Source organism: Zootoca vivipara, chromosome 15 (assembly GCF_965207765.1).
Source record: "Zootoca vivipara chromosome 15, rZooViv2.hap1.1, whole genome shotgun sequence".
Lineage (NCBI taxonomy): Eukaryota > Metazoa > Chordata > Lepidosauria > Squamata > Lacertidae > Zootoca > Zootoca vivipara.
The window spans coordinates 38,371,072-38,395,980 of record NC_142598.1 but is presented as its reverse complement, the minus strand read 5'-3'; the positions used below and the strand labels follow the sequence as shown (position 1 = coordinate 38,395,980).

The following is a 24,909-nucleotide window of genomic DNA, read 5'->3' as shown; positions in this document are numbered from 1 at the left end:
CTGACACAAAGCATGGCCAATAATCGTGCTTGTGTGTTGCCACAGTGATCCTCACTCTTGCAGATGCGATAGACACCTCGCTCTAGTCGGCTCTGCTACGTATTGCCCTACACCTGCTTTTCATATCAAGCCCTTTGCTCTTTTGCCAGGACCTCTTGCTCAGTTCGAGTCTGCTAGCCAGGGATGGAGAGAGAGAGAGAGAGGCTCAGCACTGCTTGTCCTAAAATCACACCCATCCTTGGGCTCCGCAATGATTGAAATGGGCCATTAGTATGTTGAGCTAAGTTTTCTTCCTTCAAGAGGATCTTTTGCTAAATTTCAAAGACAGGCATCTGTACTTTTTGTTTTCCAGCGCTGCATTATCCAAGGCTAAAACCCTTTGCATGAAAGTAAGAATTGATCTTTTGTCTGTTTCAAGTGATCTCCCCAAGGCCCCCTCGCTCACTTTGCTGCCATGCGGAGGGCACTCTCTGCATCGTGGATGCTCTCCTCCAGCCGCCGCTTGTCCTGCTCCAGCTGGGTAAGATGTCTATTGAGCTGACGCAGAGATTGATCTTTTCTTCTCAGCTCCATCTTTGCCTCGGAGAGACTCTGGGAGCAGAGAGGAAGCAGAGTTACTTGTCAGCTCCGATAATTAACTTCAATTTATGCCATAGGCTATTAAACAAAGAGGAATACAGACTGACTGTGAAATAGATTGAGGCTATTTTCTAATAAAAATGGTATCTATTTACCCTTCTTACAACATCCAGCGCGTCGAAAAAATTTAACTGCATTACAGCAGCACACAAGAACACTCCCACCTGCCACAATCGCAGATACTACAGGTGCTATATAGATTTTCCTTAAAGTTATTTTATGCTTTCATTACAATTATTTCGGATGAAGAGTTACCCGTGCAATTTAAAGTATATTTTAAAAGAGAAAGCCCAAAGCATCTGAATTTATGGTAGCGTTTTAATGGAAAACTGCTACTCAGGAGGGAAAGGAATAGAAATATAGATGGAACAGATGATATAAATATACATAGGAGCCAACTCCTAGAGGTCGAGGGGTCTTCAGCCCCCCAATAAAATATTTGAGCCCCCCCCAATTGATGGGCATTGCCATTCAAATGGTGTGAGTGTACAGCATCATGTGATCAATTATAAGGGGCAGGGCTTACCTGCCCCCCCCCAATATTTTATTCAAGTTGGCCACCCTGTAGATCTCTCTCTCTCTCTCTCTCCCTCTCTCTCCCTCTCACATACACACGATATATGCAGTGGTACCTCGGTTTATGAACACAATTGGTTCCGGAAGTCTGTTCATAAACCAAAGTGTTCATAAACCGAAGCAAACTTTCCCATTGAAAATAATGGAAAGAGGATTAATCCGTTCCACACGATGAAAAACACCCCCTAAAGCAGCAATTTAACAAAAATTTACTGTCTACCAAGAGGTTTCCTAGGCCTATGGAGGCCTCCACGGAGGCATCGGAGCGTCCGTGATTGGGACGCAGCCACGGAAGCGCTCTGATGCCTTCACGGAGGCAAACTGTGCAGAAAGAAGCCTTATCCCGATGCAAGTGCCCTGCACTGCGGCCGCGTCTCAGTCAAGGCGGCTGAGTAAAGCGCGGGAAACCGGGGGGGGGGTTTCCGTGGCTGCGTCCCAGTCGCGGACGCTCCGATGCCTCCGTGGAGGCCTTCATGGACCTCGGAAACCTCGGGTTACTTACTTCCGGGTTTCGATGGTTCGTAAACCGAAAGTTCGTAACCCGAGGTGTTCGTAAACCGAGGTACCACTGTATAGAGAGAACCACCCACCATATAGTCCCTCCATTTGTTACAATACCATTCTGACAATCATAACACACAAACATTCTGTAATTCAATTGAGTCATGTGGCTTTTCTGATTGTTACATTTTACTGCAGTTTGCATCCCTTGAAGGCTTCCCGGGGATCTATTCTCTAACATAAACTGCTTCAAGTAGAAAATTAGTTCAGATTGATACATTCATGCACACAATTCCCCAAATGACGAACAATTAGACAACTTGCATGCAAACTACAATCAAGGCCTTTATTCTGTTTGCTGTAAGGTAATGTTTTCAAAGGATTCTGGATTTGCTAAGCCCAATTTCCAATTCACAGGCTCAAGCTCTTATTTTAATCTAACCTTCCCCATTGTTGAAAGATATTACAATTTGTAGAGCCTAGAGATATGCCAGGGCTATATTAGATTTTTCGTAGTGCACTGTCTCTGCATTTTGTTTATTCCTGTCTGTATTTAGAGTTTCTTACACACACACCAAAAAACATTCTAATTCTAAAAATACGCCTTTTTATAAGAGTTTACCTTTCGGCTGTAATGCTTATTGCAAAAGGACTTAGCTGTACTGTAGCAGGACTAAATTCCTACATGCTACTTTGACAAATTAAAAAGTTATAACCTTTTAAAATGGAGCCAGGAATTTTAAATATCTGCATAACGCTTTACATCTCTTCTTAACATCTTCCATCTGAGGATTTGAAACATCAAGCAGTAGAAGAATTTGGGGTATTGATTTCCAGGAAGGCTGAGCAAGCAAACTTAGCCTATGTCAATGGAAACTCAACTGCGCAATGGAAGCCCAGAGGACCTTTTGCAGGGCAACCTCAGATGATATCAAACACCTGGGAAGCAGAGGGCCACTTCTAAGATTGCTTTTGAAAGACATGGGCACACACCTTGGGAGGGTTCTGGAAATTCATGAAAACAGTAAGCATCGCATACATATTGGAAATGAGGCTCGTGAACCCAAGAATTGCTCTGAGATTATTTCTCTACAGGTACTCTGAAATGGTTGTACATAGGATGATTGACAAGGGGGCCTCAAAGATCTTCAGATACAGATGTTTCTCTTGGGAGTGACCCAGAGAATGAATGCCGAGAAGAAATAAGAAATAAGAAATTGGGGTGGGGATGTGTGGAGTCCAGATCCTATTACTGCATTTTAACTAGCACTTAAATGCAAAATGGACACTTAAAGTCTGCAGGACAGTGACGATACAGCTGAAGGAGAAAATATAGTTCTCTCGTAACAACAGTGTTCTAGGATGAATGCCACGTACATTTCTTTATCAAATGGGCATACCACATCCACGCATTCAGTTGATTGAATTTAGAAGGGTTGGTGGGAGGGAGGTTGCATTACTCAAGAATTTCCCCTTTCCCTTTAAAAACTAACAAACCATACAGAAGATAAATTCATTGCTTCAATAGTCTTTTTGATACTGCAGGAAGAAAAAAGGGTCCTTTTTTCTTTCAGAAAAACAACCAGCACCAAATATTTCTCCAACAGAAATATGAGACTACAAAACAAGACACATTCTGTACATTAATAATAATAATAATAATAATAATAATAATAATAATAATAATACTTTGGTATTTATACCCCACCCATCTGGCTGGGTTCCCCCAGCCACTCTGAGCGGCTTCCAACAGAACATTAAAATACATTATTTTATTCTTATGCAGAATGTGCTATTCCTCGCATGCAGGTCTTTTGCCTTCCTACACCCTAGTGCAGGGCAATGAGGGGGGAAAACTTCAGTGTTTAACTTTAGGCCCTTACTGTCTTTTTTACAAAATAAAAAAATTCCTTCCAGCAGCACCTTAGAGACCAACTAAGTTTGTCATTGGTATGAGCTTTCGTGTGCATGGACACTTCTTCAGATACACTGAAACAGAAGCCACCAGACCTTTATATAGAGTGAGAGGTTGGGGAGGGGTATTCACAGAAGGGTAGTGGGAATGGGTATTTGACTGATAGGTTGATGACTGTTAATGACTGCAATTGGTCTTACAGGGAAAAGCAAGGGGTGAGATGGTTAAAAATAGCTTTATCATGTATAATGAGATAAGAATCCAATGTCTTTATTCAGATCAAGTCTCTCCATGGTTTTAAGCTTGGTAATCAGCAACTTCTCTTTCCAGTCTATTTGTGAAATTCTTTTGTAATAAGACAGCTACTTTGAGATCTTGTATAGAATGTCCTGGGAGATTGAAGTGTTCTCCTACTGGTTTCTCTGTCTTGTGATTCCTGATGTCAGATTTATGTCCATTTATCCTTTGGCATAGGGTTTGGCCTGTTTGTCCAATATAGAGAGCTGAAGGGCACCGTTGGCATTTGATGGCATACACAATGTTAGAAGATGAGCAATTAAAGAGTCCTGAGATGGTATGTTGGATGTTGTTGGAGCCAGTAATGGTATTGTCTGAGTGTATGTGGCAGCAAAGTTGGTGTCAGAGGTTATTACGGCTACTCTTGAGTAACGACTTTCCACATACCGGTACTTGTCTTTACAAGAGTCTTTATTGGTGCACGTTATTTACAGTGTGGTGAGCTGTCGGTTTCATGTCCGCTTATTCCGTCTCAGAATCCGGCACTGCCCCCTTTCGGAACCTGGACCAACATAAGAGTCGCGGAACAGCGAATCTCCTCCCCTTTCTCCTCCTCCTTAATTCCGGTGCCAGGGGAAAGGGTCTGCGCTCCGTCTTTTCCCTCTCCCCCCTTTCCGTCTCTCTCTCTTCCCGCCTGTGGAGCAGGGGCTCTCCCATGCTGCCGGAGCCCTGGCTCTCTCTCTCCGCCTCCTGACTAGCCCCTTCAGACCCCGCACTTTCCTGGCTGCTTGGGGACGAACTGCTCCTGATGAGAGGGGGAGGTTCTCTGTAATCTCTCCCCCTCACAGTTGGCATCTGGGTTTATTGCAGGCTCTGGTGCCAGTGTCCATGTTAAGTCTGGTGGTTGTATTATTGTGGGTGAGGAGTTGTTTAAGATTGGGTGGCTGTCTGTAGGCAAGGAAAGGTCTTTTTTACGTTGAGATTCCCCATTGAGAAGCTTAGATAGTCTTACAACACTGATTGTGTTAGGAAGACCTGCCTTCCTCCGCCTCCTCCTCCTCCTCCTCGAGGTCTTTTGCCCATGAAATGTTGCAGCTAGCTATGGGCAGGATTGAGAGTGGGCTGCTATTGGTGGGTAGCAGAAGACTAAAAACCTCCTTCTGTGTGCAGAAGATAGACACAGGCTTCTCTAGACTGCAACTATTTGTGTTTTTTAAAAAATAATGATAATAATAATAATAATAATAATAATAATAATAATAATAATAATACCCCACTTTTTACTTCACCCGGGTTTCGGAGTTGCTTGCCAATAATAAAAACATATAATATACAGAACTCACCATGGGGTGCAATCCATCTGAGATTAAATAGGTTTGAAACCAAGCTATTTAAGTGGGTTTTATGTGTGCTTTAAATGTTCTGACATGGCACTCAGTAAGCAAGGCAAAGAAGGTGCTACTTCCATTTAGCATCACAGTGTGAACTGTATAATATTGGCACACAGGCAAACACAATGAATTAATGAGTGCAGCCAAGTCATCGCTTCAAGCATTCAGTTTGCAGGCAAATGGGGTGTAACTTCATACGCTGGCAAACTAAAAAGAGGCGAGACCATTTCTCATCTTCCACATTTCCCAACAAAATAATTTAAATGCTTTTCCGCCTAGAAACTCAACGGAATTAAAATTACACCGAGTTATTTCCTATTTACTGCAAAAAACAAAACTGGCCATTACATCCTAACTGGCAAGCTGTGTTGCGCACTTGGCCACCCAACATGAACTGCAAACCATGATCAAACTGTGGTTTGCAATTCCGGTTTGGAGAAGAAGCACAAACCAGAGGGAACGTGTGAGCCTTAGGCTCACTCATATAACACCAAACCATGATTTAGTATTTCATGAAAACCAGTTCAGAAGGGTTTGCATTTCTGAAGAGCTCCTGAAGTAACCATCAAAATGATTTCTTACTACCATTGCACACAATTTTTACAATACCCCCCTTTTTGCCTCAGGTAAGACCACGACAGGTGGAATTTTAACAGGTTTCTGAGGTTTTGGGGGCTCCCGTTTGTTGTTGTTGTTCTTTAGTCATTTAGTTATGTCCAACTCTTTGTGACCCCATGGAGCAGAGCACGCCAGGCACTCCTGTCTTCCACTGCCTCCCGCAGTTTGGTCAGACTCATGTTGGTAGCTTCGAGAACACTGTCCAACCATCTCATCCTCTGTTGTCCCCTTCTCCTAGTGCCCTCCATCTTTCCCAACATCAGGGTCTTTTCCAAGGATTCTTCTCTTCTCATGAGGTGGCCAAAGTATTGGAGCCTCAGCTTCAGGATCTGTCCTTCCAGTGAGCACTGAGGGCTGATTTCCTTCAGAATGGATAGGATTGTGTTGTTTTTTTTAAGGATGCTAAATCCCGACCACCAAGTTGTAAGAAGACAATAAAGGGAAACCTAAATGCAACAAAAGTTTACGTGACCTGGACATAGCTGTCAACCCTCCCTTTTTTTGCTGGAAATTCCCTTATTCCAGCGCCGTTTCCCGCTGCTATCCTGGATTGTTAGATATACCGTAGACTGTCCCCGGGACAGGTGAGGCTTATTTTCGAATCCGAAAGTTGACAGCTATGGACCTGGAGAGGCGAAGAATAATTTGCAGGCATCAAATAATGACTATCTTGGACACTTTTAGGAGAAAGTCTCACCTCTGCTTTTTAAACCTGGCCTTTGCGGGTTAAAGACAACCTCAAAAACTGTTGGAATCACTTAACCTCAAAAAATTGTTGAGCCATAGTCTGGAGTGCTTTAAAGTAATATATTTTTGGTTGCTAAGCCTTCCCCCTCCGACACCCCCCCCCACTCCCCATTTCTTCAGATTGATCTAATTAAAACCCCCGATAAACTTTATGGGCTCTAATATTTCCAGCCGAACGATGGAAAACCAAGAGGGTGTGTGCCTCGAGGCAGCAAGGCGGCCATGATAAGCAGCGGGCCAGCCACTAATTTCTCAACCAGGGTGGAGATTGCGAAAAGTGCGATGTTCTGATATCCAAGAAACTGTTCAGGGGAGAATAGGATAAATCAAGTTTAATAACTCTGGTCCTAATTGTTCCCCCAATGCTCAACTCTAATTACTTGGAGAACTCTCCTGACTGTCACCTGATATTAAGTTGTTGGAGGCTGAGTGTGGAACGGCGAGATAATCAATAAACATTTAGAGGGGAGAAGAATGAAGATCCCCGTTAAGCAGTGGGAAGCGGCGGCACCCAAAGCCCTTCTGCTCATGAGAAAGCCTATGGGAGACGCGCCGTGATTGCAAAGCAATAATCCAAAGCCCTCTTTTCGGGCCTCGAGGCGGGAGTACGTCTGAGGGAAAAAGGTTAACACGGTCACCCTAATTACAGCCCACTTTCACATGCTTCGTATATAAGCGAAGACAAGCCAATTAGGTAGAGAGGAAGATAAGAGAAGTTTTATTTGTATACTAATTAAACCCCTGATGAAATTAAAGGAAAAACATACAGCTCTGTAATTGTGTCTGAGAAAGGTCACTCCAGGTTCAGTTATCAGAAAAGCACAGCCTTGAGATATTTCACTTAATCCACAATACAGCCCTTTCTCTTTTTTTGCTCCCTGGGCCTTAATATTTACAGAAATAGGAAAATTTCAAAGCCCGATAGCGCATTTATCTCGCAAGCGTTGTCGTAGACAAATTTGAACCGCTGGAAAGTTGAAGCTGAATAAAAGAGAGCAGGACAACATTTTTTTAAAAAAAAAACACCACAAAACGCCCACCTACTGCCTGCCTAAAGAATTGTGCAGACGCAGGGAGTGTTCGTTTGGAAATGCAAAGAGCCTTAAGACACATTATATTTAACACATTGTATTGTTAAAGACAAAATAACCAGGCATATAAAAAAGAATAAGTCTTGCTGAACCAGAGCCAGGTTCAAAGGGCATTTCGATGCCACCCCAGATCAGCTTCAGATAACAATAACCACATTTCGCTTTCACTGCATTAGCTGGCAAAATGTTTTAAAAATAAAATAATACTAATATCAAACTTGGCAATAGTGCAATGCAATCCTGTGCTCCAATTATCCCTTGGAAGTGAGATACAAGCTTAGGGATCAAGAGTTGGAAGGTCCATTTTTTATAAAGCAGATTTCACAAATAGAATTTCTTCTGATTTGTGTGTGTGTGTGCAAAAACTCACTTCCCACTATAATTATAACAAGATCCTGTTTACAGTGAATTTGTCCCAGGAGTCAGGTGACTTGTGGCATGAATATTAAGTGATAATACTAAGCGAGAATCCTGCTTATAGTGAAAACTGACTTTATTAAGTTTAGCAAAGTGGAAGCTTTTTTTTCTGGAATACGGGCTCAAGCCCTGGGTTCACCTTTCCCTGCTAAACCATCTTTAAATTCAATCCTCCCGGGGCCAGCTTTACATGATGGAATTTAATCTATGCACCCCCAAAAAATTGGAACTCTAACATTTGAAAATTGACAAGTTGCCTCGTGTCATGTTATGTAGAAACATCATGAGGTAGCCTCCATGTATAACAGCGTCAGACATCTGTCAGAAATAACATGTGCAAGTTCTCTAAAGTTGGTGTTATCGTTTTTATTTTTACTTCAAAAAAATTGGCTTGCCAAAGTTCCATAGAAGACAGGAGTCAGCAGACAATAGTGAAAATGCTTTTTAAACTTTATGATATGTTTTAATATCGTATCAAACATACTGTAATTTAATACTCATAAACACCTTAACAAAGAAACCGACAGGTTTGGGGGACAGACGGGCAATTAAATCTAAAGTAAATGTTAACCACTAGCAGATCTGACCTGCAAATATTATTAAGCAAACAAAATGTGGCTAATCACTGATAATAGCAGAAACTACATCTATGGAAATACTTTACAGAAGCACCATTCCATGCTCTATATATGCATGCTTTTTAACCAATTTAACTTTGAAAGCTAAATTAAAAGTTTAGAATACTGAAATATTGTGTATATTTAGAATGGAAGAACAGCACTGTCCGGGGTCATAAAGACTGTGGAGAGCATAACTGGGTGCACTCTTCCCACTTTGGATCAAATCTATGCCTCCAGGTGCTATAAGAAAGCTGCAGATATTGCGCAGGATAGTGTGCACCCCAGAAATGATCTCTTTCAGCTTCTGCCTTCTGGAAGGAGGTATAGGGTCATAAAGACCAGGCCTGAGAAATAAATCCAAGAGCGATTTTGGTTTTGAACGCAGCGAAAGGCAGTCTGTGAGGGAGGGTCTGTATTCAGTTGTGGGGCATCAGAGTTTTAGGGTGCAAATCAGGAGGGATATTAGAGTTTTTAGGGGGTTCATTATGTATAGGCGGGATGGGTAGCGAGTCGATATGCATTTTTTTGGATAGTAGGCTGGTGGTTGTTGTAAGTTTGATGTAGATTCTCAATTTCGTTGTTCTGCATGAGACAATGACAATAAGATTATCGTATCGTATCCTATTGCGTTGAGAGGTGCACAAGTCATATAATGAAAGCATCATGGTTTTGCAATCAGAGAACTGCAAGTGGAAGAGGACCTTCCATATATATATATATTTTACACACACACACACACACACACACACACACATTTTCATTAAACATTTATTATTCATTCATTCATATTTTTGGACCTCCATCAACCACATCTCAAGATTCCCAAGCTTTTCACTACTTCTTGTATTTCTTCTCTCACTATTACTTTTAATAATCACTAATCAATTTCCATCTCCTTAAATTTATCTCTGTAATATTTCCTCTATTTCTCCTTACAAAACATCCTGCAAACCTAAAAGCGTAATTTGTTGTTTACCATTGTCTTTCAAATATTTCTCAGATTTAGTCCAGTCTTTCAAGAATCTCTGGTCTCGCCAGTTTCAAATTCTCCCTATCATCTTATCCAATCCTTCCAAGTGCCTCCACCCGTAGCTCCCTAGACCTTTGGGCGTCTCTGTAAGGCTGCAGGCCTCTCCTGAACAGGATGGACTAAGGCATGGAAGGGGACTACTGGGGAAGGTAAGATCAGGCACCCAAGGTGACTTCACGTGATTTTGAAGGATTCCCCTCTTTCTGCTGTAGCCCCCCCACTCTCACACTGTCCAGAACTGCAACCCAATCTCCAGGGGAACTTTTTAGAGGCACAGGAGAGAGGACAGGAAAATCCCATTCTGCAAACCTCGTTTTACTTGTGGTTCTCTGGATCCAAGCCAACAGTTAACATTGGCAGCTAAAAAAAGCCAATGCAATTCTGGGCTGCATCAATAGGAGTATAGCATCTAGATCAGGGTCCCCAAACTAAGGCCCGGGGGCCGGATGCGGCCCAATCGCCTTCTCAATCCGGCCCGCGGACGGTCCGGGAATCAGCATGTTTTTACATGAGTAGAATGTGTCCTTTTATTTAAAATGCATCTCTGGGTTATTTGTGGGGCATAGGAATTCGTTCATTTTTTTCCTTTTTCAAAATATAGTCCGCCCCCCCACAAGGTCTGAGGGACAGTGGACCGGCCCCCTGCTGAAAAAGTTTGCTGACCCCTGATCCTAGATCAAGGGAAATAATAGTACCACTGTATTCTGCTCTGGTCAGACCTCACCTGGAGTACTGTGTCCAGTTCTGGGCACCACAGTTCAAGAAGGATACTGACAAGCTGGAACGTGTCCAGAAGAGAGCAACCAAAATGGTCAAAGGCCTGGAAACGATGCCTTATGAGGAATGGCTTAGGGAGCTGGGTATGTTTAGCCTGGAGAAGAGAAGGTTAAGGGGTGATATGATAGCCATGTTCAAATATATAAAAGGATGTCATATAGAGGAGGGAGAGAGGTTGTTTTCTGCTGCTCCAGAGAAGCGTACACGGAGCAATGGATTCAAACTACAAGAAAGAAGATACCACCTCAACATTAGGAAGAACTCCCTGACAGCAAGAGCTGTTCGACAGTGGAATTTGCTGCCAAGGAGTGTGGTGGAGTCTCCTTCTTTGGAGGTCTTTAAGCGGAATGCTTTGATGGTGTTTCCTGCTTGGCAGGGGGTTGGACCGGATGGCCCTTGTGGTCCCTTCCAACTCTATGATTCTATGATTCTAAGCAACATCACAACGTAGGATACCGTGAACCAGCCATTAAGATTTGGATCAACTGTTTTGGAGACACAGTTAAGTAGCATGCTCAGATTTTGTAAACCCCGTGATTAATGCAAACCTAAGATTTATCTGTGATAATGTGCAGTGGAAGGTTGGGCAAAGAGTGGCTGAAAGGAGGAAATGAAGTGTGGCAGTCCTACAAGGCCCTCCCTTTAACCATGGTAGTCTGTTTAAGTGAGCAAGGGCAAACAGAATTAGCACAGAGTTCGTGCTACTAAGATATCCAATCTCATTTCTATTTGAACAGCTATTTCGGTATGAATTCTATGGAAAGGAAGAAAAAGACGAAAGCTTTGCACAAAAGGAAAAGGAGATCATGGGAAAAGTTGGTTAAGGTTAATAAAGACGCCCACAGGGCAAGTCCTATAAGCAGAACTCTCTAGTCTAAAATAACAACAAAAACTGCTAGGTATAAGGGACTTGGATATCAGAAGGTATCAGAAGCCGCAGAAAAGTCCTATGCATTGATATTCAAGCTGCTCGGAAAAATAGGGTTTAGAACATTAAAAAAAAAAAAATTCCGCACAACTTTATAGGTCTATCGATTCCCCCTACACCTCTCAAGGTAATATAGTTGCTTTGTAGTTGATTCAATGCTCTAACGAAGATCTCTCAGGAAACTGGATTTAACAAGAGCCGTCTTGTATTTTTGAACAAAATCTTAAAGGTACATAAAAGCTTTAAACTAACCGGGATAAGTGGTCTTCGCGCACGTCTGTTTAACACCTTTGCATTTTACTGGTGAAATAATCCCCTTCCCCAACCCCCTCAAACATACAAGTCAATAAATCTTTCCCACTGCAGTCTAAATTCCAAGGTCATGGAAAGAAGTGTTTATTAGTATAATTACAAAAAAAGCAATAATACCATTAAGCCTTCCGTGGCAGATTTAAGAAGAAGAAAAACAACCCATTAGAAGCAGAAGGGGAAAAAAGTGTTTGGTAGGGGCATTTCCCCCAAGAGAAGGCAAAACAAACACCAATTTTCATTAGTTGTTGTTATTTTTGTTGTCATTGTTGTTGCTGTTTGTAAACATATCTCCTTATTTAACCATTCTAAGGGCAGGTACTAGTGCAAATTAAGGCCAGCACAATGGTTGCATTTGCAGGTAGTGTTAAGCCAGGGCTCGCCAAACTAAGGTCTGTGGGCCAGATCAGGCCCAATGGCCTTCAGGATCCGGCCCGCGGACTGTCCGTGGATCGGCATGGGGATTTTGCTCGTTCCGGCTGCGCCAATTCCCCCCTGCGCCATTCCATTGCCCCTCCTCTCCCTCACACACATCACGGCGGCGCCTCCTCCCTCCCTCCCACCTCCTGGCTTCTCCCCGCCCTGCCTAGAGAAGGAAGGGGGCTGGGCTGAGCTGTCTGTGCACCATTTTAAGCAGCCCCTCTCCGGAGCCAGCCCTTTCGCGCTGCTCACCTTCCCTCCACTGCCGCTGCCGCCCTGATACTCCTATAGGCCAGCAGAGAACGGAGCGGACGAGCTTCCTCTGCCTACCATGAGAAGCAACGGCGGCGGCAGTGGTGGTGGTGGCGGCAGCCCCAGAGAAGGTAAGCGCAGTGGCTGGGGTGGGACTACTTGCCCCCTTGCCTCTTCTTCCAGCTCCCCCCCCCCCCGTGCCGCTTCTCTGGCATGCCACAAGGTCTGAGGCACAGTGGACTGGCCCACGGCTAAAAAAAATGGCCAACCCCTGTGCTAAGCCAAATCATGGCTTAGGACCAACATGGCTGCTCCCAGGGAGATCACAGCTGCTTTGCTCCTACCAGGTCCTTTTAGTTCAGCACAACATGACAGCTAAACCAAGGTTTGGCTTAACGGAACCTTCTGAACCGGGGATTGCGGTTAAGCTCTCTACTCAACCATGATCTGCACTCAAAGATTCATACTCAAGGATACAGAGTGCCCCAATCTAGCCCAGTTTTGTGGCGGAAGATGCTCTCCATAGTCTCCAGCAGCCATCTTTCCTGCTGTCCAAAAATGACCCCCTTCCAACTCTACAATTTTATGAAACTGATACATAAATAAAGAATCTTCAAAGAATCTTTAAAAGGGTATCTATGAAAATCTCTTATCAAATAGGGCATTAAGTAGGGACCAGTACTCCTATATTTGTTAGCCAGTTTCTGGAACCCCTGAGAAATTAAAGCTAAATTTTGTCGGGGCTTTCTTTGCGGTAACTCCTTTGAGGTGTATGTTTTTTCTATGACAGTAGTACCTCAGTTCTCAAACGAACTCCGTTCCGGAAGACCGTTCGGCTTCCAAAAAACCGAAGTGCGGCTTCCCGTTGATTGCAAGAGCCTCTTGCAGTCAACGGCAGCCACGTTGCAGGTTCAGGTTCTGAAAAACGTTTGAAAACGGAAGCATTTACTTCCGGGTTTTCAGCATTCGAGAACCGAAATGTACAACAACGGAGGCGTTTGTGAACCAAGGTTCCACTGTACAGTCATACCTTGACATCCGAACGCTTCGACTTCTGAAGGTTTCGACTTCCAAAGTCGACAACCCCCGGAAGTCTTTTCTCCGTGTGTGCCCGACGCGCGCGTTCTGCGAAAACCTCGACTTACGAAGAAGACGGCCGCGGAACGGATCATCTTCGTAAGTCGAGGTACCACTGCACATGCTTTGAATATAATTCTGCACCGCACCCTCAGACCAGAAGTAGAAAGAAAGAAACAGTAAATGAAATCTCTGCAAACGTTTGGAGGAGGAATACCAGAACCTTTGATTGACTACTGAAAAAAGAAAAGAATTAAGAGCTATAATTGAAATCTAATACCTATGTGTATTTAAGATACCATTTTACATTTGTTTACATTTGTTACATTTGTTTACATTTGTTGTAAAATACATACGGTTATGTTGCACACTGTCTCATGTGCCCTTGAGCGAAAAATAAAGTACCTATGGATTTGCACACAATGTACCGCACTCCTCTAAAAAATGAAGAAGGCGGAAATGAGAGGACTAAGAGGAATGTTCTACATTTTTAAAAACTGATCCAAGACCAGAATCCAACCTTTTGGCATGCTATGAGCATAATACATTTCAACAAATCACCCTGCACATGGATTCACAGGAATATTTCCAACAGTCACTCCTGGGATATCAATAATGTCAATAGGGTCCCTGAGATGAAACTTTGTGAAAGGTGTTCCTATTGAGAAAGAAGAGCAATACTTTTCTAGAAATGTTGCACAGCAGGAAACAAGCAGGGTTGTGGCATGTGGGTTAGTGACTGTCCCAGGTTTTTCAAATCAAAATTCTAAAGATCTAGCCCAGGCGCTATAAACACATAAAAGGAGGCATCTTTCTCCATTCTCTTGTGGATATGGGGGGGGAAGATAAGGAAATATCAAAAAATGTTTGTTAAAAGGCATTGTCACACTGCCTATGAACTAATGGCTTTTTTTATGAATGAAAAAAATGAAAGTGTTCCAGGAATTATTGTGTTACTGAAGGAAGGGCAGGTGTAGATTCCAGTTTAAAATCCAGTCTCTATAAATTATTTAGTCGCTGAGAATATACATTATACAAAACTTTTTAAACAACTAAAGCCTTTAACTAATTAATGAATTATGAAATTTAGTCTCCAAACAACTCAGAAGGGATCTCTCTCTCTCTAGCTTGCTTTAACATGATAAATTTGATTAACAGTTTACTATTAACTTGTACACTAATGAATAATCAGCTACATTATGTTCTTTAATGAACAACAGCTTTTAATTTAATAGATACAGTGTTTAGAATTGCTCCTTCTTGCCAAAGTGACAACACGATTGCTGGCAAACATCATCATCCCTTTGAGTATTCTAAATCTAGCCGGTTTCTCTGGGGGGAAAGGAAGAGGAAAAACTCATGGGAGTCGATGAATGAGAGCTTCAGATTCATTTTTCTGAATTTACACCGAACGTATTCACAGTTATTCTACTTGAGTATTAGCCTTTTCATCTAACCTCTTTGAAAACGTACCAAAAAAATATGTTATCGCGTTAGAACACAATAATCGGCATTATCCCACCTGCCAAGTCTCAAACGCCCTTGGTGACAGATTGAATATTCTTTAAATTATGCAGCCTTCCTAGCAAATAAATCTAGCATATAAAAAAATTCCAGGCTGCATTACTTTTAAGGTTATGCTGTGTGCTACTTCCAAGCTCACAAGCACCTGTGAATTCTTTAACTGGGCAGTGCTAAGTAGAACATTATGGAAGAAAGGAGTCGTGGCTGAGCATCTGACCTGCTTGTAGAACGTCCCAGGCCCAACTTCCATCTTTTATGTAGGGCTGAAACAGACCCAGTTTTGAAAGCTCTGAGCCAGATGGATCAAACACAACTCACAAGTGTTAAAACTGCACTCCAATCCCCAAAAGCCATATTGAGCCACTAAAAGCCTGCTCATACGCGAGAAGCTATGGGAAATAGTGGCTGTTCACCGGGGGAACAGTACAGTGGGACCTTGGTTCTCAAACTTAATCCGTTCCGGAAATCCATTCCAAAACCAAAGCGTTCCAAAACCAGGGTGCGCTTTCCTGTAGAAAGTAATGCAAAATGGATTAATCCGCCCCAGACTTTTAAAAACAACCCCTAAAACAGCAATTTAACATGAAATTTACTATCCAACGAGGCCATTGATCCATAAAATGAAAGCAATAATCAATATACTGTACTATAAAAGAAGACGGTATTGGAGATGATAAAAATTAAAATTAATTTTTTTTTCACTGATGGTAGTCACTGTTCGTTTGTTTGTTTGCTTGCTTGCTTTTTGCCAATCATTTTCCTTTATTTGATGAATTCAAAAAGATATATAACGTAGAATTTGCATTACGAATCGAAAAAACAACAAATGCAAAGACCAGAAAAGGAAAGAACAGGGATGATTTTTCAGTTTGCTATAATATCAATCATCTTCCATTCTGTTATTCTCCATTTCATATCTTTATATGGATGATAGGTCACTGTTTGGATGGGGGCTTTTATCTATTTCCACAGTCACACAATCAATCAATCAATCAATCAGTAGCTGAACTGGGTTCCACACAGTCACAAAAACAAATTAACCGAAAAAGCCTCAAAAACAAAAACGCAAAATAAATAGCAAAAACAAAAGTGCCAAACTTAATCCGGTCCTGGAAGTCCGTTTGACTTCCAAAATGTTCAAAAACCAAGGCGTGGCTTCTGATTGGTGCAGGTGCCCTGGAAACAATAGCTGACAGCCGCATCGGACGTTTGGCTTACAAAAAATGTTCTAAAACGGAAACACTTATGGGTTTTTGGTGTTTGAGAACCAAGGTACCACTGTACTCCAAAGCTAAAGAATAAGCACATGGAACTTTTACACGCATCTTTGCTGTCCTAACTTAACACATTGATGGTAAATTTTAGAGAGCATTGCCAGTTGATCTTATAAATTGTGGTGAGATCATTGGGGGGTGGGAAATGCTTGTACTAATTGTTGGGCCCAATCAAGCAGGCACTGATGCAGATATTTAATTTTTCTCAATGGAAAATGATCACTGAAATAAAAAGAGCAGCTTTGCCTGGTGGATTGTGCCCATCGACTGTGAGGAATTATTTGCCCCCTGAATTCCTCTATCCAGAGGCTTCCGATAGTTAGGATGGCATTATTTCAGAACCTGGGCTGTAACAATTGAGTCCTCTTAGCATAGTTTGCTTGGGCTTTGCTGAATTCTGCTGTTGGGTATTTTATCTTTAATTATTATATATTTTAAAGTTGCTTATTATGATTGATGGTGTGCTTTGAGTGGCCACCTGGAAAAAATATATATATTTAATAATATTTAAAATATTGATGCTTTTGAATAATGGTGCTGGAGGAGACTCTTGAGAGTCCCATGGACTGCAAGAAGATCAAACCTCTCCATTCTGAAGGAAATCAGCCCTGAGTGCTCACTGGAAGGACAGATCCTGAAGCTGAGGCTCCAATACTTTCGCCACCTCATGAGAAGAGAAGACTCCCTGGAAAAGACCCTGATGTTGTGAAAGATGGAGGGCACTAGGAGAAGGGGACGACAGAGGACGAGATGGTTGGACAGTGTTCTCGAAGCTACTAGCATGAGTTTGACCAAATTGCGGGAGGCAGTGGAAGACAGGAGTGCCTGGCGTGCTATTGTCCATGGGGTCACGAAGAGTTCAACATGACTAAACGACTAAACAACAACAACAACAACAAAATCAACACAACTTACCAAAAAATTTCTCTTGAAATAGCACCTAGAAACGTACTTTTTATATGTTATGAATGACCACACACTCTAGAAAGAAGGAGATGCTTCTAGTACTAGTGGACAGGGAAAGCTCAAATTACCATAAAGCTTTACAACAGTATAGATTCCGTTCCCATAAGCACCAAGTCTTCTTTTTCTTTGCAAATGGAGACAGTTGGACTATCTCTTCCCACCTAATAAAGGCAACAATCTAAGAACAGTGCTTAGCTCTGAATGACCTTGAAACATAATTGGCAAGCATGCATGTCTCTACGGTATATGCCATTGGGTAGATAAAAAATATATGGGATTATAATCAAAACTGATAAAGCTTCAAAATTAATCAAGGGTGTTTTAAACTTCTTGATGAGAGCAACAGAATGTAATATGGCGTAATTGTTAATGTATGTTGCATGATTTCCAAACCGATGCGGTCAACGTGCAACTGTAAACTATATTCTCAGGTGCCTTTATTAGTACTTCCTTTTAAACGTGGGTTCTTTGGAAGCCTTTGATTGTGCAAAACCTTTGGTTGTGATTTTGCACAAAGGGAAACTGACAAATCAGCAGCATGTGTCATTCCAGGATTTTGCACATGTATGAATTCATTTATGTGGCACTTCTATTGCACATTGCGTACATTTCTGGTTACTTTTTTCATGTTGATCACTTCGATACGTTTCACAGGAAGCAATTTGTCAAGGAAATGAAAGAAAGAAATATTTGCAGAATCTGAGGCCTGGTTCTCACAGCCTGGTAAGCCAAAATTTACTAGGACTCTGGGGGGAAATGGGCATCCTTTTTTGCTTCTTCTCTTTCCTCTTAGTTCAGCACGGCAGTTAAGCCAAGGTTTCACTTAAGTGTACTGCCTGAACACAGACTCACAGCTAAGCTCTCTTCTCCTTAGCCAAGAGCTTAGCCAAGGTTTCTTTTCAGTTGCATCTCATAATCATGGGGGGGAACGTCTTAACCATGGCCTATGTTTGGACAACACAATAAGCCAAACCTCGGCTTAGCTGCTGGGGATGAGCAGAGCTGTTGCAATCTCCTCCCTGGGAGCCCATAGGTAAAGGTAAAGGGACCCCTGACCATTTGGTCCAGTCGTGACCGACTCTGGGGTTGCGCGCTCATCTCGCATTATTGGCTGAGGGAGCCGGCGTATAGCTTCCAGGTTATGTGGCCAGCATGACAAAGCCGCTTCTGGCAAACCAGAGCAGCACATGGAAACGCCATTTACCTTCCCGCTGTAGCGGTTCCTATTTATCTACTTGCATTTTGATGTGCTTTCGAACTGCTAGGTTGGCAGGAGCTGGGACCAAGCAACGGGAGCTCACCCCGTCACAGGGATTCGAACCGCCGACCTTCTGATCAGCAAGCCCTAGGCTCAGTGGTTTAGCCCACAGCGCCACCTGGGTCCCTGGGAGCCCATAGGTTCACACTAAACCACGGTCTGGCTTAGTGTTAATACTCCAGGCATCCTAAGCATCTTCTTCATATGTATGGATTTGGAATCCATTTTTTCCATGGGCGAAAAACAGTGAAGAGTCTCATTATATCTCTACACCACAGAAACATGTTATTAGTGGCATTCATGTCCCAGAAACAGTAGCATTCTCACTGTTGAACAGGCTGCACTCAGGCTTCCACAGTCACAGCAATGAAGCTTCTGCGGCCATGCACATTTAATTTTAATGCAGAAGGAAAAATCACCAGCAGCTCCTGTTTTGTGCTGCGGGGGCAGGGGGGCGGGAATAGCATGGCCCAATTGCATATGAATGTTTGACTCTGTCACAAACCACTCTGTGGCTTGTGCAAAGGGTGCTATGGAAATTGTTGGAAAGAAACTGGGTTTGAGATGAACTCCTAAGCACAATTCCCTGAGCTCATTTTGCTGGAGTGGACAGAGCTTCTGGTCCTTTCCTGAGAGCATCGATAGGCAGAAACTGCATATTATTTTCTTCTGCGGGCATAAATTCCTTAATTTTTAAAGAGGGGGCAATATACCGCTGTCCATTTTGGGTCAAAGCAACGGTGGACTTTGGGCTTTAAAATCTCAGCTGTGCCCCTGAGCAACGCCAAAATCCCCCACCCCCGCCTTACAATGCTCATCCTTATTGCGGTGTCCCCTGTGCCGGATATAGGGTTGATGAGGCCCTCAACTACTGAAGGTAATGGGGCCCTTTCTATGTCCAGCTTTCCTTTGTCAACAACAATTGTCGCTGTTTTTTTGTGTTGAATATATGCTATATAGTAATTTATGGACCTAATAGGTATCTAAAGCCATTTGCACGTGCAGAATGTAGAAATGTAGAAATGAGCAAACCAGTGATGTTTTAGGAAGCAGGCTAGGAGGCGGGGCCCATGACTTACATCATAGGATCCTACACAACACAAAGCACTGTTCCTGTATGTAGGTTTTATTTTATTTGTTTTTTTATCTTATATTTTGGAAATGTACATCCAGGTTTTCTCCCTTTCAATTTTTTGGGGGGACCCCAAGAGAGTGGGGCCCTAAGCTATAGCTTGTTTAGCTTATGGGATCCCTTCCAGTCGGGATTCAGGCCTCATCATGGGACTGCAACTGCCTTGGCCACACTGGTTGATGATCTCCGGCAGGCTAGAGACAAAGGTGAGAGCTGTTTCCTAGTTCTGCTGGATCTCTCAGCGGCTTTTGACACCATCGACCATAACATCCTTCTGGACCGTCTAGAGGGCTTGGGAGCTAGGGGAACTGTCATACAGTGGTTCCGCTCCTTCCTCCTGGGCCGTGTTCAGAAAGTGGTGGGGGAATGAGTGTTCAGACCCCTGGGCTCTCACTTGTGGGGTGCCTCAGGGTTCTGTCCTCTCCCCCATGCTCTTTAACATCTATATGCAGCCGTTGGGAGAGATCACCAGGGGGTTTGGGCTGGGTGTTCATCAGTATGCGGATGATACCCAGCTCTACCTCTCTTTCAAATCAGAACCAGTGAAGGCAGTGAAGGTCCTGTGTGAGTGTCTGGAGGCGGTTGGAGGATGGATGGCAGCTAACAGATTGAGGTTGAATCCCGACAAGACAGAAGTACTGTTTGTGGGGGACAGGAGGCGGGTGGGTGTGGAGGACTCCCTTGTCCTGAATGGGGTAACTGTGCGCCTGAAGGACCAGGTGCAGAGCCTGGGAGTCATTCTGGACTCACAGCTGTCCATGGAGGCACAGGTCAATTCTGTGTCCAGGGCAGCTGTTTATCAGCTCCATCTGGTACACAGGCTGAGTCCCTACCTGCCCATGGACTGTCTCGCCAGAGTGGTGCATGCTCTAGTTATCTCCCGCTTGGACTACTGCAATGCGCTCTATGTGGGGCTACCTTTGAAGGTGACCCGAAAACTACAACTAACCCAGAATGCGGCAGCTAGACTGGTGACTGGGAGAGGCCGCCGAGACCACATAACACCTGTCCTGAAAGACCTACATTGGCTCCCAGTACGTTTCCAAGCACAATTCAAAGTGTTGGTGTTGACCTTTAAAGCCCTAAACAGCCTCGGTACAGTATACTTGAAGGAGCGTCTCCACCCCCATCATTCTTCCCAGACACTAAGGTCCAGCGCCGAGGGTCTTCTGGCGGTTCCCTCGCTACAAGAAGCCAAGTTACAGGGAACCAGGCAGAGGGCCTTCTCAGTAGTGGCCCCCACCCTGTGGAATGCCCTCCCACCAGAGGTCAAAGAGAACAACAATTACCAGACCTTTTGAAGGCATCTCAAGGCAGCCCTGTTTAGGGAAGCTTTTAATGTTTGATGGATTTTTGTATTTTAATGTTTTGTTGGAAGCCGCCCTGAGTGGCGGGGGGAACCCGGCCAGATGGGGGGGGGGTATAAATAATAAATTATTATTATTAGTAGTAGTAGTAAATCCGACACTACCTGTGGCACCCTCTCGGCTCAGTACCCAGTGCGGGTGGAATCTGCCTTGCTCTCCTAAATCCCCCTCTGGGTCAAAGCGTTTCCTCTACCCAAGTGGGTTCAGGATACCTCCCCACCTGGAAACCCAAATTCACACCAAAATGCCTGAACGTGCTCTCCATCAAGTGTTCTCCTGAGCACTGCAAAACCCAAGTCTTGCACTGAGGCGAAAACAGCATCTTTCTTTGGATGCTAAAACGTGGTCCTACCTTTACAGCTTCGCTTAGAGTTTGGTTTTTGTCTGCTTCTTCGCAGGAATGCACTTCCAGTTTATACTGCAGCTCCTGAAGCTGTTGTGCCTGTTCGTTCAAAAGCATTTGCGCCTGCTGCTCCCGTAGCAATGCATTATTTAGTTCTTCACATGCACTTTCAAACCTCTCGCGGGTGATCAATTTCTGATAAAGGAAATAAATTGTGTCCTGTCATGAAACAGCGGCATTGTTTTATACACTCGACTCTCAGCGTTCCCACTTGCCAATATGCAACATTCTAATGCAAAAGTTTTTTAAAAACACTCAATAGATCCTGTCCTAGTCGGGACCGTTATGCAGTGCTAAATTGCCCTGCGATATTTATTCGCCAGATTCCCTTGGAAACCTGGTGCGGAAGTACAAGCGCAAGCGGAGCTTTTTTCTGATCAAAAAATTATTTCTGTGAAAGGAGCTGATTTGAACAAAGGTACCTACATTGTTCCAACATATTGCCTAAGCACAGAGCCATACATACAGGCCAAGCCAAGACCAATGGCTGTGATATGTGAAATGTTTTAGGGGGAAGAAAGCAATCCTGCTATTGTAGTTCAGCAAGCCATCTTCCATAAATTCAGCCTAATCAAAGACTCCGGCTCTCATTTTGCATTCTTCTGCAGGAATATATCACTTCATATATCACCCGGATTGTAATTTTAGGGACTTCTTCTGAAAGAATGCTGCCCAGAGCAAACAGTGTTTAAAGCAAGGTATTCATATACTTATGAAATCTCATTCTCGTGGTTGATGGGTCTATAAACACATAAGCTGCCATCTTTTCTTCCCACCGCCCTAAATCAAGTGTATGCTGTCGGTTCTGTGTGAGACTTAAATGTGAAGTTAGTCGCTTTAATGTTTTGTAATGAAGTTAGCACATCATACCCAATGCAACTTGAAATTTCTCTTTTGTAGAGATTTGTCTGGTTTGTGCATATTAGAATGGAAGGGAATCCTTAGTTTGTATATGTATGAAAGCAACTTTTATTACATGTTCCTTTTGAGTACAGTATGATACAGGAAGGTCTTTGTTTTGAGTTTTAAATACCTTGCCTTATTTAACAGGACAAAATAAACTGTTCCAATAAAAAAAGAAAAAAGAAAATGAGCATGTGCCCATGCAGTTTTGCCAATTTAAATATTGCAAAAGACAACCTAATAATGCAAAACAGATAAAGGGTAGAGCCCGTTTTGTCTTATTAAAAACAACTACTGTTTAAGTTGGAGCAAGATCCAAGATTTGAGGTCAAGTTAAAGATAAAGGTAAAGGGGACCCCTGACCATTAGGTCCAGTCGTGACCGACTCTGGGGTTGCGGCGCTCATCTCGCGTTATTGGCCGAGGGAGCCGGCGTACAGCTTCCAGGTCATGTGGCCAGCATGACTAAGCCGCTTCTGGCGAACCAGAGCAGCACACGGAAACGCCGTTTACCTTCCCGCTGGAGTGGTACCTATTTATCTACTTGCACTTTGATGTGCTTTCGAACTGCTAGGTTGGCAGGAGCTGGGACCAAGCAATGGGAGCTCACTCCGTCGTGGGGATTCGAACCACCGACCTTCTGATCGGCAAGCCCTAGGCATCTCCATGTTCTGACAGGGGGGATTTCTACATATGTGCCAGATAAATATTAATTGGGGGGGGGGGTACCAAAAGTAAGGTATATTAGAAATGAACACTTAGGGACAAAGATGTGAAATAGTTTGAGATAAAGCAATTACTATCTTGTATGTATTGTTTTCCTCCTCTTCCTCTTCCTCCTTGTTTTTTAAAAATGTTGCACATTCCTTTCTTTAAGAAATTACATTATTTCTCAAAGGGAAGAGAGATGGTCAGGGCAGCTAACAAGCTGAATGAATTTTACAGACCCACCAAGCCTTTACAGACCACTGAGGAAGTGACAAGATCTCCAGGACCCTGAAGGCTTTTTTCACCCGTTACAGAATTTCGGCGTGGAAGACACTTCGAATTCATGTTTAACCCGAGGTCAGGTTGCCACAGGTGACAATTGCACACGTGGAACTTTCACTACAAACACACCTTCTGGGAATCCCATGAATGGCCGCCATTTCCCATTGCTTCCCACAGCAACCGCACTCCCTACCCCCCCTAAAAAAACACACACATTGTGACTGTTGTACATCAGGGTTACTCTAATGTAGAGCAGGACACGCTAACTGTAACACTGAAGTGTCTCGCACGTAGGTATCTTATAAAATGTGAAACAGCACTTATTCCGTTCAGCGCTTCAACAGTTGGTAGCAACGTGGCTGATAAGGCAAGCAGAATGAACACACAGATCTATTTGCTTGAGTGATGCTAACATGCAATTTTGGCGTTCAGACTTCAGTTCTCTAGCAGCACAAGCATAATATTTAAGGAACTGGAGGTGGGGAGGAGGGAATTGGCTTTGTTGACAGATCTAACATCATTATTTACTCAACCTATTTTATCGTGCAACATAAGGAACTAATCATATGGAAAGAACCACTTGTTTCTCCGCTTTTAATATACCTGAATCACAGCAGGGAGACATTTACAAGACATGGTTTTTGTGTGAGCATGGGCAGAGTGGAAGGAAGGGGCGGGGGGGAGAGAGAGAATGCAAGAATAGATGGATTTTATTATTTGGTTTTCTAAGGAAGGCTGAGAGAAAATGGAGCAAAAGGAAACCTCTCCTTTAGATTAGGGTTATTCTCTCTCTCTCTCCCCCCCCCATCTAAATCAAATATACTTACAGATTGCTTAAATGCATTTAATTGCTCTTGCAGGCTCTGGGCTTTGTCAGCCTCGTTCCTCATCTCATTCAAATTCCTTTTGAATTCTGTGAGCTCTAAGCGGAGTGACCGTCGTTCAACTTCTGCTGTATGTAGCCTTTGTGTAAATTCAAATATTTGCCTCTGCAAGAATGCTATGCTTTTCTGGTAGTAAAAAGGAGGGGGGCCGGAGAGGAAACAATATTGTTAGCCGAAATGATTAGGCAATAAATCAATAGCATTTAAAGCATGGGAAAATTAAAATGAAGCATGTTTTCTGAATTCACACAGAAAAGTGAAGCATTCTGAAAGCTACTCTTGCATGCTCCTGAAGCAATATGTACAGAGGATATATTCCAAAACTCAACACAAGGCAGAGAGGTCCGTGTTGAGGAAACATTTATCATATTTTTGTAGATATAGCACATGAACTTTTGTAGCAACATACAACCCAAGTATGCAATAAGTGATACTTAAAGCACTTTTAAAATTAAAATAATGAATTGCTTTAAAAAGATTTGCTTTTAAAGAGAAGATTGTGCCTTGCCTTGAGTGCTTTCTCAATAGAGAAAGGGGGGGGGGAGAATATCAAAGCTAGGTCCGGTTTGAAAAATACACTCCCTTTCTTGCAATTTTACTTTTAAGGCGGAACACTCTGATGCTACACAAACTAAGTGTTGCGGGGCAGAGAATAAAAACCCAC

General features: G+C 43.1%; 1 protein-coding gene across 7 annotated transcripts in view; it reads right to left on the bottom strand.

Moving 5' to 3' along the window:
• CCDC171 (coiled-coil domain containing 171) overlaps window positions 1-24,909 on the bottom strand; it is a 202,656-nt gene that overhangs the window by 83,516 nt on the left and 94,231 nt on the right. For all 7 annotated transcript variants that reach the window (XM_060269246.2, XM_060269247.2, XM_088658745.1 and 4 more), the window contains 3 exons: window positions 24,189-24,371; window positions 21,419-21,604; window positions 446-591 (listed from right to left, as the gene is read on the bottom strand). In XM_060269246.2, the coding sequence (XP_060125229.2) occupies window positions 446-591; window positions 21,419-21,604; window positions 24,189-24,371 (515 nt within the window). The remainder of the gene's footprint in view (window positions 1-445; window positions 592-21,418; window positions 21,605-24,188; window positions 24,372-24,909) is intronic.